Source organism: Canis aureus, chromosome 5, assembly GCF_053574225.1.
Source record: "Canis aureus isolate CA01 chromosome 5, VMU_Caureus_v.1.0, whole genome shotgun sequence".
Taxonomy (NCBI): Eukaryota; Metazoa; Chordata; class Mammalia; order Carnivora; family Canidae; genus Canis; species Canis aureus.
In genome coordinates, this window is record NC_135615.1 from 77,115,617 (window position 1) to 77,132,642 (window position 17,026).

The following is a 17,026-nucleotide window of genomic DNA, read 5'->3' on the forward strand; positions in this document are numbered from 1 at the left end:
TCAGCCTACACTGTACTCCCTGCCAGGCTGGAGAGGACCCCTGGGGTAGGGAGCGAGCAGTCTTGTTACCCACTGCTGTCCTCCACAGCTCACTTCTGTCCTTTTTGGCACAGGAGGAGGGGGACGACTGCACACTCGGTGTCCACAGGCGACTGCACAACTCCCTGGAGCGATCTGAACTGCCTGCAAAGCAGGGGCCGCTGGAGCCTGGGCGAGCCCGGGCCGAGGAACGGTTACGGCCGGCCAGGCCCTGCGCTGAGGACAACTGAGCCGGCTGGGTGAGGTCTGCGGTCTCCTGTGCTCCTGCTTCTCTGCTCTCCTGCCTTCCTGCCCTATGAAGGATGCGAGGCCAGTTGACCAGGCTAGACTAGGCCGGGCCTTGGCTGGGAGACGCCGGCAGACCAGGCTATGGCTCGGGTCGTCTTGCCAGTTGGCCAGAGGGAATCAGAAACTACAAGCTGGACAAAGTCACCCAGGCCCAGCCTTCCCTGATGCATGAGTCCTCTCTCCTTGTTCTTGTCCCCAGGTCGGATGGGCCCCTCTGGCCCCCGGGTGGGGAAAGATACAGAAGCCCCTTGTATCCTCACCACCCAGCAGCAGCTGAAAGCTCCTCTCTGCTCCTCGGGGGGATCGGAGGGCAGCCCCTTCAGTGTGGTTAGTTTCTTAGTCTCCTCACCGCATCGGTTCACTCCTTGTTTGCTCTAGGGGCCCAAGTACCCACGAGACTTAGCAGCCACCAGCTCCACCTGGGAGGCTTCCACTCCTTTCCCCTTTGGAGTTCCTCAGCCTGGGACAGCAGAAGAGGTCTGTGCTGCCTCTAAGAGACTATAGGACCAAGCTGTAGGCTGAAGCTTCTCTGACATAGCCCCCCGGCTGATGCTTTCCTGGGGGCAGAGCACACGGGTACCCACCTATTAGAATGATGTCCTATTCCCCTCGCCCCCGGCTCTCTGCTCACCTTCCAAAGGCACCTGGAAGCGCATAAGCCTCACGCATCTCCTTTCCTGGGCACCAGTAATGCTGCTGGCACTGCCCCGCTCCTCTCCTGTGGCGGGAGACTTCAGGCCAACTCCGTCATTTCCGCCATCAGAATACTCCTGGACTGAACTGGGCCTGACCCAGCGTACTCTGCCTTCTAGAAAGGGCCCAGCAAGGGGGAAAGTGGGCAGGAAGAAGTGTTTCCCGTCACTCCACAAAGCAATATTTCCATGAAAGGCATGGACTTTGTCCCTCTTCCTTCATCCCCTGTGGAGGAGGTCTCGCACTTTACCAAGCTGATGCATTCCTACAGAAGTGGGCCTTGGTTTCTGCAAACTGTCATTACGATGACTTCACTGGTGGAAAGGTAGTAAATGCCCACTGAGGGCCCCAGGTTTATACAGTGCATAGTGCAGCAAACCTTTCAGGAAGCCACATAAACAAAAATTAATTTCCTTATACCAGTCACGGCAGGGGTGGGGGTGGGGGGTTAAAAAGAAACATTTATTCTTGGCACTGCTTTTTAGCTACCACTCTCAGTTCAAAGAAGGGATCCCTCTTCAATGGCTAGATGCTGTTCCTTCGTAGTGAAAGAGCATTACTAGGAGTCAGGAAGGCTGTATGGCTCTGGGCAAGTCGCTGTCCCCTTGGGGCCTTAGTTTCCTTAGCTATAAAACAAATTCTTTGAAATGGTCTCTGAGGGTCCTAAATTTGGCATTCTGGGATTATTCTGTTTACACTGTCCTGTGGGTGGGGAGGTGGTGATTCTTTTAGAAGGTAGCATCCAGATGGGTTTGGGGAAGGTGTGCCCTCCCCCCCCTTTCCTGGGCCTTATTTTTTCCACATTTTAACATGAGGATGAACCAGGAGAAGCTCCCTTGGGCTTGTTCTTCTAGTCTGTAAGATAAGAGATTAGATGGCTTCTGTAGCTCTTTCGGCGCCAGCCTTGCCCACTTGCCACACAGTGTCCCCTGGCTTTCAGGACACAAGTTGGCCATCTCGTGTTGCTGTGCTTCATGAGCCATCTTCCCGGCCCACACTCCGTGTGGGAACCAGCTTTCACTCTGCCCGTGTCTGCCATCAGACCCAGGGCACACCTGGCTTCCTTTCAGGGATGGGAATGTTTTTGTGCCTACTTCCATTTTCTGGAGTTTTGCCAGTCTAAGAGCCTTGCCATGTAGCTGATCTTTCCTCCACAATGCTGCCTCAGATGCTCAGTTTAAGACGCTGTTTTCAAAATATCTTTCTGCTGCTTCTCCTGGATCACTGGCCAGAAACTCACTTGCCTAAGGCTGCAACCTCACGTGTAGCCTCCCCTGCCATTCTTCACTGGTTGGCAATCTTGAGAGTCCAAAGGAGATGGACCTTTGCAGGGGTCGTCTGAGGTTATAGGAAACCAAGTCTGTGGCTCTTCTCTACTGGTGGAAACAAAAGGGTGCCAAGCCATGCCTACAAAGATTTCGCCAATAATTCTTGTCTTTGGGCGTTGGAGCCCTGGATTCTGGTGCTGTAGCTCCTGGTGCCAAAGTCTGGATCTTTCTGTGTTGCAGCAGCACCAACACCTGCCACTACCCAAAATGCTCTGTGGAAGAGGGACAGCTGTGGAACCCTCTGGTCAGGGGCTGCTATCTTAAAATCTGAGTGCAATAGGGTTTGATTGTAACAATTATTTCAGGATAAATATTATGTTTCCTTAATCTGCATACTTTCTAGAACCATTGTAAAATAGATTTTATTTTTAAATGTCCTCAGCATTGCAGGAGATACCTTTTTAATAGCAAATGAAGGCTGGAGGCTTCGTTCCTCTGGGTTTCGAATGGCTGGCAAGGCTGGCTCTCAGATTCCAAAGTTGGAAGGCACCTTTCTGAAAAGCAACCTCTGTGTGACCATCTAGACCTCACTGTCAGGGGTCCTGGTGGAAATTTCCACATGAAGGGGAGACCTGGTAATCAAATAGCTGTCCACTCAACCAAGTACTCCCACTGTCCCTGCCAACAAACCTACTTTTCTGACAAACCTCTGCTGCAGTGTGGCTATAACTCCAGGTTTCACCTGCAGGTGGACAGTTGTGGGAGGGCTTCCTAATGAGCCCGTGGTTAAGAGAATTGAGGTGGCTGAATGCCAGAGGCCGGTCTCTCACCACTCTGGTATGAAAAACCACTAGAGAGAAAGCTGCAGGGATGGTAGGCAAAGAAGCCATGGCTGTTTTTGCATTGGAGTGGCAACGAAACAGCCTGGGTTGAAGGGATCTGCAGTAGAGCCGACGACTCCAACCTCAGCCACAGGCGAGTCTGCACAGAAATCCTGCGCCCCTCATGGGGTGTGGGGAGGCTCTGTTGATCTTGGACCTGTCATCCTGGGGAAGTTTTAGTGCTTTACATTTAGTGGGTTAGTGCCAAGTGCTACCACTTCCCAGTAAAAGTGCAGGGGCCAGCCTTGGGGTCCCTAGCCGCCTCTGTTGATGTGGGGTTTGTTGTGGTCACTCTGACAGGACTGCTTTGGAAGAGCTGCTTTTAGGGATTATCTCTTGACTACCCCGGGTGGGGCTCAGGGTTCTCCTCAAAGCCTCACAACCAAGATCATAGGAAAGGAGCCCTATTTTCCTGCTGCTTCACAGCTCAGAACATGTATTGAATGGAATGTATTTTTAAGAGAATAAAGTCTATTTTTTTGTATTTTAAAGATTGGGAGGGCTGGGGAAGTAGCCCTCAAAAAACTGTTAATGCATTACAGGCCCCTTTGCAGGGGGGCGTCAGTAGCCGTCAGTCCACATCTGCTTGTTCAGGCAGGTGCTCTGGTCTCACCCCTGCCCCCTTGGAGTCCAGGTGTGGCAGCTTCTACATTCCCACTCCAAGCATGGGACCGAGGAGGCCGGACCCTGTGGCTGGAAACCAGGGCGAAGCCATGAGCAGTGACTCGGGGCTCCTTGGGTGCATGTGTATAGTGGAAGCTGCCTGTCTGCATGTATCCTCTGGCTCGAATGCTGTCTGTTGGCTCCGCAGCACAATATGTAACCAATAAAGCTCCCTAGTTTCCATGGGCTGTGTGTGTGTGAGTCAGTGATGCCATTTTGTTGTCGTCATCTGAGTTCAGCTGCTGTCTGTGCACCGGTGCAGCTAGTATAGCTCACTGTGTTTTATTTAAAATAACTGGCTAATTAGTGACGCTGGAAGGACTGGAAACATGCTGGGGCTTGGGAAGGGATACGCCTAGCACCCACATGACTGGATTTAAACGTAGCAATGAAACAGTTGCTAGGATTCTTGGTTTTAGGCTTGTCTGCTGTCACACACGAAAACAGTGACCTGTCTCAAGGGGCCATTTATTTTAAAAACAAGGTTTTAAAGCACCTAACCCACCTGAGGCAACAATATTGATGGCAGAGCTGGGATTCAAATGCAGGTCACAGGCCAAAATCCATGTACTTTCCACTGCGTGCTATTCTCAGCTCTGTACCACTTGCCCTGATCCTGGTGTGCAGATTCCCCCCATTGCTGTTAGTCCAGGACTAAGGAAAGCCTTCTCCATTTTCATCATCTTATTGTTAGCCCACCGATGTAATGTTCCTTCAAATCTAAGTATAAACCTCATTTAGACTAATTATAGGGAAGAATTGACTAACACACCAGTAAAAGCCAGTTTTCAGAAACATGATGTACATGCATTTATGGTAACGTCTGTTAGGAGCCCTTGAGGAACAGTTAACTGTTCCCTTCTTATAAAAACATTTTCCCTTATATGGCAAAAGGGACTTTGCAGACATGAGTAAGGATTTTGAAATGGGAAGATGATCTGGGTGGACCTTAAATGAAATCACAAGTATCCTTGTACAAGGAAGACAGGAGTATAGAACAAGAGAAGCAGAGATTGGAGTAATGTGCTCTGAAGATGAAGGGCTCCAAGCCAAGAAATACAGCCACTAGAAGCTAAAAAGGCAAGGAAATGGAATCTTCCCTCAGAGCCTGCTGTGGTCATCTGTTAATAGCAGCAACAGGAAACTAAGTCACCCAAACCCTGGATCTTATCCTTTTGTGACACTTCCTAAAACTTTTATACCACTATGTTGGACAAAAGTGGAAAGTTAGCACATACCCATGGAGGGAACCTGGGGAGTAAAGCCTGAATGGTCTGCCAGAGACCCACCCAAACTCTGTGCCTTATTTTACCTTAAAAATTCAGTCTCCTAATATCCATATGCTTGACCTATAGCTTCATACCGCTAGTGCAACCACCCCATAGTCCCAATGGGGAACTCTGGTTCCACTGGTCAAGCCCACTGCTTCTGTGGGGCCCCCCCTCAAGCTCATCTTCAGACCTCACCAAACACTTTTCCCCCTTACATAAATATTTAAACATGGATAAAATTGGCATTTCCAAAGGCACAGCACCCCTATCTTATATATAAATCTAAGAGGGAAACAGAATAATTTTATATGAAGTTTTATTTTTAAAATATAAAAAACCACCACACACCAAAAGACTAACATGTCCTCTCACCACACTTGCTTACCTCAAGTCTTTAGGAAGAACACTGACTTCCACGCTAACGGACAACTGCCTCTCTAGCTCTAAGTCACTCAAAGGAGGCAACCTCCTTGGCCACCCGGCATCATGAGTTCAAGCAGCTGATCGGAGCCCAGATGCCAGAGTGAGTTTCTCAGTGGGATCCAGTATTGCTACGAGCTTTGCTTACACAGCAAAAGACACGCACATCGTCTGCTTCCCTCAGAACCCTTCAGTCTCACATGCTTGGGGACTGCTGTGCAGGGACGCCTGGCGTGGCCTGGCGAGGCAGAGTGTACATGGCACCCAGAAACTGGTCTGCAATCCTTCCTGCTTCTCGCAGCCCACTCAGCAGAGCACCATGGACAGTGGCTGGGTAGTTACGGATTGTATGTTCTCCAGCAAAGAAGAGTCGTGGAATTGGCTATTTCAGAGGGGAAAAATTTTGAGAAAAAAGATCAGTGGGTTGCAAATAATAACTTTTATTTTTGTTATGTTTGAAATGCCTACTGGCCTTTGAAGGCTGCCCCACCAATCACAGACCATCATTCTACCAAAAAAGGTCTCCCTCATCAGCAGGCATTCTAGAAATGACCAGAGTAGAAATGTGACAAAACTCAGCCGAGCCAGCCTTAGTCCTAGGGTGATGCATAACTGCATCTGTTCTTATTTATCATTTAATTTCCAATTCTAGAGCTTCCTTTGCCTCCTACAGCACCTACTTGGTCAGAGAGGTTCCTGACTACTCTGTACAACAGATAATCCAGCATTTATTCTTACCCAGGAACACCTTTGCTTCTCAGCTCCAGAGCAGGCTCACAGGGTCTTGAAGAACCCTTGCTACTCTGGAGCAGAGTGTGTATCATCTAGGTAAGGACCCCCCCCACCACCACCCAGAGGCATATCCTGGAGACCCGTTAGTGATTGACACCCCCCAAAAATACTGTAAGTCATTACAAAATGGGGTGCAACTAAAAATGTTTTTCGTTTCTTAGGGGAAAAAAATCTGAATAAGGAAAAAGTAATTGGCTTATACTATGGGACTGCCTTGATTTACAGAGCCAGAATATGAGAAATCAGTGTTCCTCACTTCTCCTCTGCTCTTGATTATCAGAATGACTACAATCTAACAACAGCCCCCAAGACAGTGGCATCATGTTTGCCCTGAAATTTTGGGATACTGGCCTTTTCCCATATAAGCCCATGTAGTTTGCCAGTTTCTCACCTGTGGGGCACCTGGAATTGAGGGGCCAGGAGTGATTGGCTGAGCCATTAAATCATAGTCATTTCCAGATGATCCTGCAGCTACATATGAATAGGAGCCCCGGGCCCAGGGATCAGCACGCCAGCGAGATACCACAGTCTCCTTGGGCTAAAGGAAAAAGCACGGGCAGAAGTTACTACAGGACAGAGGACAAACCAGCCCTCTCGGAAAGGTGGAACAGCTGTGGCAGGTGGGGATACAACTGAGCAAGGAGGCAGGAGACACCAATTAGCCAAGTGATGAACTCCGTTGCTTTAAAACACAACACAAAGAGCTTCCAACCAAGATTCTACACTGCCTTGCCTGTGAAATCTACAGGTTTACCCAGGACTAGACCTTTATTCCCTCAATTCACAAAGCATTAATATGCCTTCTTTGAAAGGAATCATAAGGATCTAGTGTTTCAGAGAGAAAAAAGTACCAGGCAATTCTTTGAGTCTGACCACTTTGTCTAAAAGGCAGGAGTGGTATGACTGCACACACACATACAATGGATGAGACCAGCAGGGATATGCAGCAAATAGTCTTTTCAATCTCCCAGCCCATGTACTGGGGGGATTTCTTGAATCCCACACTTACATCATAGACTCCAAACATTGGCATTCACGGAAACCTAGCACACACAATTCTGGCTGAAACTGTGCTGACCAATGTAAAGAGACTATGTCAAACCTGGCTCTAGTGTGAACCTTGATCCCCACTTGTCCCCACAACTTACTTACCTGAGGCACTGCACTGCTACCAAAAATCCCTTTGAGGATGGCCAGGCATCGACCGACAATCACATCATCACTTATGTTTTCCATGATGCCAGCAGCTTCTCCTGCCACTAGTGCCAATAGTATTGGAGCTAGGGAAACAGAAAGGACAATTCTAGGGTTTTCCTACAGACTTTTCTCAAGAACCTCTTTATCAGGCCCCACGTTATTCTGGGCACTCTGAAATCTGATGACCAATAGACATGCAACTCTTGTGCTAGAGACAAGTTTTATTATTTTTTTTAAGTTTTATTTAAATTCAATTTGCCAACATATAACACCCAGTACTCCTCTCATCATGTGCCCTCCTTAATGCCTGTCACCCATTACCCTATCCCCCTACGCACTTCCCCTTTTGCAACCCTTTGTTTCCCAGAGTTAGGATGGAGACATGTTTCTGAAATTGCAACTCAAAAATCTATCCCTAGAAGGCAGCTGGCAAACTCTAGTGAGTAAAGTGTGACTCATGTACTTAACCACTTATAATTTTGCAGAATATAGAAATGTTGAAGATACAACTTTGGATCTTGCTAAGAAAACCAACAGGTATTCCTATATTTAGGCATAGAATCCTTAGCCCTGACCACCTTAGACAGCTTGCTCCATGGCAAGAGCTATATCCTTTTAACTATTCCAGGCCGCTCCAAACCCATCACCACCTTCACCCACCCATTTGGTGAATATTTATGCAACATACTTCTGTAATAGGCACAGTACAAGATGCTGGGATATAAAAGCTATAAACTATACAACTCTACAGATCAACAGGTAAGTATCACATAGCTATAATTATGAACTGGTAAAAGCAATGAAGAAAAACAGGATAGAAAGAAAATACAGGGACTTAATTCAGATTTGAGACAGTGGAAGGCCATCATGGGAAGGAAGAGAAGGAAAAAAAAAGCTCCTCAGGCCCAGACCACATAGTACATGCAGAGGCCTTGAACCAGAAGACAAGAAATAGAGATAACATTTATACGTGTATTCATAAAATATATAAATATTTTAAGCACCATACAGAAGAACAGTCGAATTACAGAAGAAATTAAAACAGGAGGTAGGAGTTTGATACATACATTCTAAAGGAAGTGATCAAAGAAAGATTCAGGGGCCAGATACAAAAGTCTGAGAAGGAGGAATACAAGTTTCCCCTTATGGGAAGCTTCCCTGGTTCTGGGCTTCCTTGGCTGGGTTGACTTTACAGGCCTGTTCCTAGACTGTTCGCCTCCTTAGTGTATTTCCCACTAGGCTGTGAGCTCCTTGATGGCAGGTGTTTCTCCCACCCCATCCCCATATCCCCAAGCATCTAGCGGGAATTTCTGAAATTGCTAGTTGAGTTGATGAAAAATCAAGACATACGTATTTGAGAAAAACCAGAATATTCCTAATTCTCTGTTCCTATAAGGATATGAAAAAGATTAAAACCAGGAGCAGCTACCTTTATAGAGGTTCCAGAAGAGGAAGAGTTCACCCCTGCTGGCAGTTGTACTGCCGACATGCCCGAACAAATTGACACTTGGATCCCAGAACACACGGTCAAAACACAATACCACCTATTGTAAAAAAGGAGCACATGAACTGATGACAGGGCTCAGAGAACATGGCTTTAAGCATAGCTGTACCTCAAGAGGTAACACTTCTTCCTTAGATCTTATTAAAGTGTCTCCTAATCTACTCACAATTTAAGCCTAGAAATCCCTATTATGAATGTGTTACTTCAGACAATATTTAGAGCTTAGGTTTGCAAGGTGATCCCAGAATAAGTCCTCATGGATATTTTATATATATATGAAATTAGGCACTGAAATGAATGAACTGACAGGCCTCACCCTGATATCACAAAGCTGGGAGCACAGCAAAACGTACAAAAACAACACCCCCATCCTCTCTGACTGGAGAGCCCGAAGGCTGGTATTTGCACAATGTGTATGTGGAGAGGTGCCTAGGCAAGTTACCTTGTTAAGGTTGCCAAATCCCATCCTTTGGACTGCAGATGTTTTCCACTCAGGAAGAGGTGGCACAAACTGAACGGCTGGTGGCTGCTGCTTCAATACCCCCAAGGGAAGGGTACAGAGAACTGCATCACATTTATAAATAAAGGTTTGACTTGTGGACCGGGTATTCACAGCTATCACTTCACATCCTAGAGATGTCAGAGGGAAAAGACTTTAGTGGCGATAGGGATGGTATTATTGAACATTCAGTGCACTGTAGAATCTATACACTATCTCAGTTAATTCTTACCATAAGTTTGTAAAATCTGTTCTATTTATTTTTTAATAGAAGAAAACTGAGGTGGTAGTGAAGTAAGTTTAGACAAGGCCACACGGATACTAAGTGCCAGGTTTCAAATTCTAATAGTCAATTTCAGAGTCCTGAATCTTCAGCACGGTGCTTGTCTTACCTTTCTGATACACTAGTGATCTTCTGGACTAATTTAAAAACATTATTATTTACTAAGGATTAAGTAAATGTAGACCAAAGTGAAGAATAAATGTAACATTACAGGCAATGCCTCTACACCATGGTTAGGTGCCTACTGAGGATCAAGTGAAGAATGACACTGGGAAGACCGTGGTGCAGTTACATGATGCCACTGGAAGCGCAGAGCATGCTATTCTTGCAAATGCACTGTGATGCCTCGCTTGCCAGAGTCTGAATAAAGCTCAGAGCTGACCACAGAAAAAGCACTGAAAAGAGGTTAATGGTATTTTTCTTCATTTGTGTTTGATTTTTTTCTTCAATAAATACCTATTTATAGAATTTCAGAAAATATATAAGTAGCTCAAAATTTGTACAACAGCTCAGTTCATGCCTACTTTCTCACTGTTCTTCACCTGCCTGCAGATGGCTATTTAAAGGCTACAGGATTCAGTATCAGCTAGAAGCTGCATATGAAGGGAAAATTAAATGGAAGGCTGCTTCAGGGGTTATAAAACAAAAACAAAAAACAGGGATCCCTGGGTGGTGCAGCGGTTTAGCGCCTGCCTTCGGCCCAGGGCGCGATCCTGGAGACCCGGGATCAAATCCCACATCGGGCTCTCGGTGCATGGAGCCTGCTTCTCCCTCTGCCTATGTCTCTGCCTCTCTCTCTCTGTGACTATCATAAATAAATAAAAATTTAAAAAAAACAAAAACAAAACTGTGGTAGTCTCCACAATTCTAGAAAAGTGACCATGAAGGGCAAGCAAGCAAGGTTGATGGCCACATCTTCACTTGTTATGAGGGCCCTGGGGGAGGGGACTGGGGCTGACTAGTTATCATCAAGTTCTGGACTACTATTTCCAAAAGTGGGTGGACAGCGAGTTCTGTGCACTCCACATTACATGTGGTCTGGAGTCAGCAACAGTGAGCACTGAGCCTTCTGCCCATGAGAATCAGGGCAATTCCATCTGTGAAGTCAAATTCTTAGCAGACTGCTCCTAGAATCAGAAACCAGCCTGAGCAGTTAAGTTAGCCCACCCTCAACAGGAGAGGCTAAATGGATCTAAACAGCAAGACAGAAATGGTAAAATACAAGAGTGGGTCCCACTGTGCCCAGAGGCCAGAATCCTGATATTTAAGAATACTGGATGCCTGGGTGGTTCAGTCAGTTAAGCATCTGCCTTTATCTCAGGGTCCTGGGATTGAGCCCTGCATCAGGCTCCCTGCTCAGTGGGGAGTCTGCTTCTGCTTCTCCCTCTCCCCCACTGCCCTCCCACCCGTGCTTTCTCTCTCAAATAATAAATGAATCTTTAAAAAAAAAAAAAATTCAGCAAAATTAGATCCAAACTTACTGGTAGTTGTTACAACACCAAAGTAATACATGTAACAAACTGGAAACCCTACCACTTGCCTCAATTTCTTGGTTTTGGTTTGCACACTCATCAGATTAGAAAGCCCAAAGATATAGGCTCAATCCTTCTGTCAATGCAGATTTTTATTTTTATTTTTTTATTATTTTTTTTTTAATGCAGATTTTTAAAATTAGAAGTCATAATTTATAGGGTTTTATGAGAAAATATACCTAGTATTTTTTTTTCCTGAGGTAAACTAAAGATCAGTACTGCGTTTCAGAGTAAGAGATTTATCTCACCAGTGAAGCAGTGACATACCTGAAGCTGTGTAGCGAACCTGCCGCACTGCTGTATTCAACTTAATGTCTAGGCCTTCTGCTAAAGCCACAGGAACACATGAGTAGCCATTCCTCACTGTCAGGTGGCTGCCAGTAAACTCAAAGTCGTCGTCCTAAAGAGAGAAAAGTATACCCAACACGCTCTTAATCTCTATCATACATACTGGGTTCTATAAGATTAACACTGAAAAACAAGTTTGTGGAAAACAGTCAATACTGTAAGGCAGAAATTAAAGAACCACCACTCAGTATTTAGTTACATCTGTCCCAGGAACTAGAGGGAAAAGAAAAAAATGTTTCACTGTCCCAAATGGCCATCTCTGGGCAGTGAGATGAGGCAGCGTCTTCTTCCCTAGATCAAGTTTTCTCCTCACAGGCCTACACTCGATCTCTCAGTCCAGGCTATCCAAAGGAGGTGGGCTCTCTCAGACAAAGATGATTCAATAAGTTCAGGTGTCGGTCTGGCCTCTGAATGCATTAAAGATTGGGCAAAACCACCATCCTAATTACTTACATTTCTTTTACCTAGGAGCAAAATCAGTTTTTATTTCTTTAAGTTACAGTCTTGAAAGATAAGGAAGACTTCCAAAACTAAAATTAATCAAATTAGATAAAAACAATCTGGGATTATAAAAACTGGCCCAAGAGGATCTAGTAAAGGAGTCAACATTTGGCCTGGAAGGAATCCCAAAATGATCTAATTTCTTTGAATTTACTGAAAAATTTTGAAGGCTAGTCAGTATTTTCTAATCTCATGGAATTTCTAGGGGAAAGCAGGGCATGATTCTTTCAAGTTATATAATACTAGGTTAGGAGAACTCTCCCTACTTAAGTGAATGATTCATCTCCCCATACCCCAAATAAGATTATGAATGGACACATACTGAAACTTCAAATGATAAATCAGTGACTAGGAAGGGTCTAAATTTAGTATTTACACGAAAAAAACAACCAGGAATTCTGTTAAGATTTTTACCACTAACAGGTCCAATCCTCACTGTAAGTTAAATACTAAAGAATATGAAAGTATATAACCTAAAGATTAAGAATTCAAACTAATTAAAAAAAAAAGAATTCAAACTAATTTTACTAGGAAAATGTAAAATAGAAATGAAAATATGTATGTGTATGTAAAAAAAAAAAAAAAGGAATATTTATTTCTGTAGTCTTAGGTCTGGCCAAAGTCTCAGATTTAGAGATCGATTCATTCAGTATCTAAGAAGCACTGTGATTTCTCACCAGCTCAAGAGTAACTCACACTTAAAATACTTAAGAATAATTTGACAAAAGACATGTAAAACTTGTACACTGAAGAACTGTAAATTATGGCTGAAAAATATTAAAGAAAATCTAAATAAATGGAGAGATATACCATGTTCAAATCCCAATCAAAATCCCAGAAGGTCTTCTATAGAAATTTCTAAACTGATTCTAAAATTTTTATGGAAATATGTAAGACCTAAAGTAGCCAAAATGATTAAAAAAAAAAAAAAAGGTTGAAGAATTTATACTACCTAATTTCAAGACTTACCATAAAGCAATAGTAAACTAGACTATGATAGTGGCATGTGGACAAGTGAATTAACAGGAAGGAGTAACAAATAGTTTAACATATGGTCAAATGATTTTTCAACAAAGGTACCAAGACAAATGAAGAAAAAGGGTGGTGCTAGAATAATTAATGAGATAACCATGGAAAAATATGAACTCTATTCTCATCTCTCATTGTACACAAAAATTAAAATGAATCACAGACTTAACATTAGAGCTAAGTCTATGAAACTTTAGGAAGAAAACAGGAGAAAATTTAGTTACTGAAATTTAGACAAAGATTTTTCAAGATACAAAAAAGCACAAAGCTTTTAAAAGAGAGTTGAGAAATAGGAACTTCATAAAATTAAAAAGTTTTGCTCTTTGAAACATACTATTTAGAAAATGAAAAAGGAAGTTGTGGACTGGAAGAAAATATTTACAAAACAAAAATCTGACAAAGGAATTCTATCCAGAATCTAAGGAACATAATTAACTCTTACACAATTTAGTAAGAGGTTAACCAGATTTTTAAATAATGGGCAAAAGATCTGAACAGACTCTTCACCAAAGAACTGAAAAACCAATGGCAAGTAAATACATGAAAAGGTGCTTCACATCACCCATCATTCAGGAAATGCAAAAATTACCACCACAATGAAACAGGTACTATACACCTGTTACAAAGGCTAAATTTTTAAAAACTGGCAATACCAAGTGTTGGTAAGGATGTGGAACAACTAGAACTTTCAAACACTGCTGGGGGGAATGCAATTTGGAATAGTTTGGAGCTTCTTAGAAAGTTAAAAATCTACATAAGATCCAGCAATTTCACTCCAAAGTATATATCCAAAAGAAAGACATGAATATTCATGGCCCCAAAACTTGGAAATCCAAATATCCACCAATGTATCAGTGTATGGATAAACAATTTATGGCATATCCATACAACAGAATACCACTAAACAATGAAAACGAACAAACCACTGATACACACAACGACAAATATGAATCTCAACAATTTGCTAAGTGAAAGAAATCACACACAAAAGGCTATATTCTGTATGATCATATACCATACAGTTCAATTTATATGTAATTCTAGAAAAAGCAAACTATAGTGACAGAAAGGAAATCGGGGTCATCTTAGGTCAGGAGTAGGAGGGCTGGGGACTGATTGCAGAGAGGCAAGAGAACTTTCCAGGATGGAAATGTTCTGTATCTTGATTGTGCTGGTGATTCAGGACTACGTATGTCTGGCAAAACTTCAAGCTATTCGTTTAAAATAGGTAAATTGTACTGTATGCAAATTCTCTCTCTTACAGCTATTTAAACACACACACACACACACACACACACACACACACACATTAACAGTTGCTCCTAAGAGCCTTCCCCCCAAAGACATGTGCAACAAAATAAATGACAAAGCAACTTTACCTGATCCCAGTGTTTAAGGGAGAGTGTAGAGAGAGGTGTGGCATTAGCAAATTCAAGATTTGCAAAATGCCAATCAAGTATTTGTCTGTCTCTCGATGAGAGATATACGTCACTGCAAAATGAAAACAGCGAGGTGCAGGTTATTAAAGGAAGGACAGGACTACTGTGCTCAGTGGACTGATGCAGACAATCTCAATAACTGAGAGAACCTAAGCCTGGTACTGTGCCTTATACAAAGAAATGACAAGTCAAAAAACAGGACCTTATATGTCTTATTAACTCCTTTATTATTGGTGCCTAGAGCAGTGCCAACCTCTACTACATAAAGCAAATTACTATCAGGCTTCATTTGTCTAGGAGAAAAAAAAAAAAGACTTCTTCACATGGGTACCTGGCATTATAAAAGCTTATTTGTTGTATAAATAAAGCATGATTTTTTTTTTTTAAAGCAAGAATGGGTAGCATTCCCAAATACAGAACAGAGTAGATATGTGGGGGCCAGATGCACCACGGAACACACACTATCAGCATACAAGTATTCACTGTCAAAAATCCAATGAAGTGTGACTTTCTTAGCCCTCAGAATTATGGGAATTTAAAGCATTATGACCTTCTATTCTACTCACAGAAGACAATATATTTCATTCAAATATTAGATCTTATGGAGAAAGGTTTTCGTTTCAAAAACATATTTTTTAAATATTTAGGGGATTACTACACATTAAAATTACAATCCATTCATTGAATAGTGCTCTGTAATTTTCCTTCTAAATATAACAGAACAGCAAAAGCTATCCCTCTGAACATTTGTGTTTTCCTCACCTTGGGGGATTGGCTTCCAATTCTTGAAGTTTTTCTTCTAGTTTTCCTTGTGTTTCCGCTAATTCATCATATTCCTGATAAAATTAAGAGAACTGGGTCGATCTTCATGGGGCAGAGACCAATCTAATTATTTATACCACAAAGTGTTAAGGCCTGGACCACCTCTCTGTCCATATCTGGGAGTATGCCTCAAGCTTAAGGCTGGATCAGGGCTCAGGGATGGTTGTTCTTAGAGACAAGTTACAATGTGAGCCTCAATGAACATGAGGGGGAGAAGGGATGCAGAGGGCATACAGGAGAAGAAGAAGGAAGAATAGCATACTGGGGTACTACAATTTTAGTATATGTGCTGCAGAAGCGAGCACAGATACTGGGGTGCTACAAAGCAAGAATGAAAAAGAACAGCAACTACTTCCTGTACCCTTACCATGTCCCTAGCATGGGCTAAAGCTTAGATCTCTTACAAAGGAAAAGTATTAACACTGTGTCACAGATGAGGTGACTGAGGAATCTAAGATCTCATGGCTAAGAGATACTAAGTTAGGGATTTCAATCAATTTGATATCAAATGACTGAAGTTATGTTCATTATCATTATTCTAAGCTGACAGGGAGCTAACCTGAGATGTAAGTTAAAGTACAAGACTGTGAAAACAAAGTAGAAATTCTGCAGAAAAAGCAGATCTCAAAGCAAACTAATCCATTCAGTCCCTTTGGGTTCTGTGTTCCAAACCCTCTCTCTTCCTACTACATATACCTGTGATTGGTTAGTGGTTCTCCCTTTCCAAAGTTTCCCAGACCTATGGTCTTTCTCAGGATTCCAAGGAAAACCACCTGGGCATGTATGTGTACCACACCTTACATAGGGCGGTCAGATCCCTGTGTTTGCTTTTCACTAAGAACTCGGCAGTGATGTCTCTGGGTGGCTTGACCTCAGATGCTTCTTTGTACTGCTGATGGAGTTCTTTAATTTTCTCTTTCAAATTTACCATCTAAGAGAGAAAAATACAAATGTACCATTTCAGATAGTGATGTAATCCAGCTCCAAATCACATGCTTTGGTTCATCCCCTAAACTATTATACCCAAAAAGGTTACAGTGCAAAATCCTTGAAGTTCTGAAATACCTCTTCTACATCATGACATTTTAGAAGAGGAAAAAATCCTGTATGGCTCAACACAGACGTATCACATTATCACAGAAGTAAGATCATCTCTGTCTTCCAAAACAAATGAAGAACCAGGAGTGTTCCAATAATAATAATAATAATAATAATAATAATAATAATAAATCTATCTATATCTATATATCTATCTCAAATTCCAGGAAAAAACAAACACCAATTTAGCTTACTGTTTTGGGGAACAAACTGTCATGATTTATTTCCTAAATTATGTAAAAGGCTAAATCACCACACAAAACCTCCCAGAGCCATTCCTAATGTTAGTTTCTCAGCTTTCTGATGGTACTGGACCCTAAGAATCTGTGCACAGACATCTTCTCATTTGACAGGATAAAGAAACAAGGCACAGTGAGAGAGAGTCAAGAGTCTGGTCACAAGATGCACTCAGATTTTGCATTAAAAAGCCCCCCCACAGAGGATGTCTCACTTCATGTT

At 43.0% G+C, this 17,026-nt stretch overlaps 2 protein-coding genes across 14 annotated transcripts in view; one reads left to right on the plus strand and one right to left on the minus strand.

The window, feature by feature from the left end:
* The window catches only part of LUZP1 (leucine zipper protein 1), a 90,087-nt gene extending 86,072 nt beyond the window's left edge, over positions 1-4,015 (plus strand). For 9 of the 11 annotated variants that reach the window (XM_077899184.1, XM_077899185.1, XM_077899183.1 and 6 more), the window contains one exon: positions 114-4,015. In XM_077899184.1, coding sequence (XP_077755310.1) covers positions 114-269 — 156 coding nt within the window. In that variant the 3' untranslated portion in view covers positions 270-4,015. The remainder of the gene's footprint in view (positions 1-113) is intronic. The other 2 variants (XM_077899192.1, XM_077899193.1) reach the window with 2 other exon arrangements.
* A 1,387-nt stretch (positions 4,016-5,402) lies between these two features.
* Positions 5,403-17,026, minus strand: part of KDM1A (lysine demethylase 1A) — a 61,580-nt gene continuing 49,956 nt past the window's right edge. For all 3 annotated transcript variants that reach the window (XM_077899197.1, XM_077899194.1, XM_077899195.1), the window contains 9 exons: positions 16,266-16,400; positions 15,410-15,483; positions 14,588-14,699; positions 11,598-11,730; positions 9,459-9,646; positions 8,942-9,056; positions 7,468-7,595; positions 6,707-6,853; positions 5,403-5,905 (listed from right to left, as the gene is read on the minus strand). In XM_077899197.1, the coding sequence (XP_077755323.1) occupies positions 5,720-5,905; positions 6,707-6,853; positions 7,468-7,595; positions 8,942-9,056; positions 9,459-9,646; positions 11,598-11,730; positions 14,588-14,699; positions 15,410-15,483; positions 16,266-16,400 (1,218 nt within the window). In that variant the 3' untranslated portion in view covers positions 5,403-5,719. The remainder of the gene's footprint in view (positions 5,906-6,706; positions 6,854-7,467; positions 7,596-8,941; positions 9,057-9,458; positions 9,647-11,597; positions 11,731-14,587; positions 14,700-15,409; positions 15,484-16,265; positions 16,401-17,026) is intronic.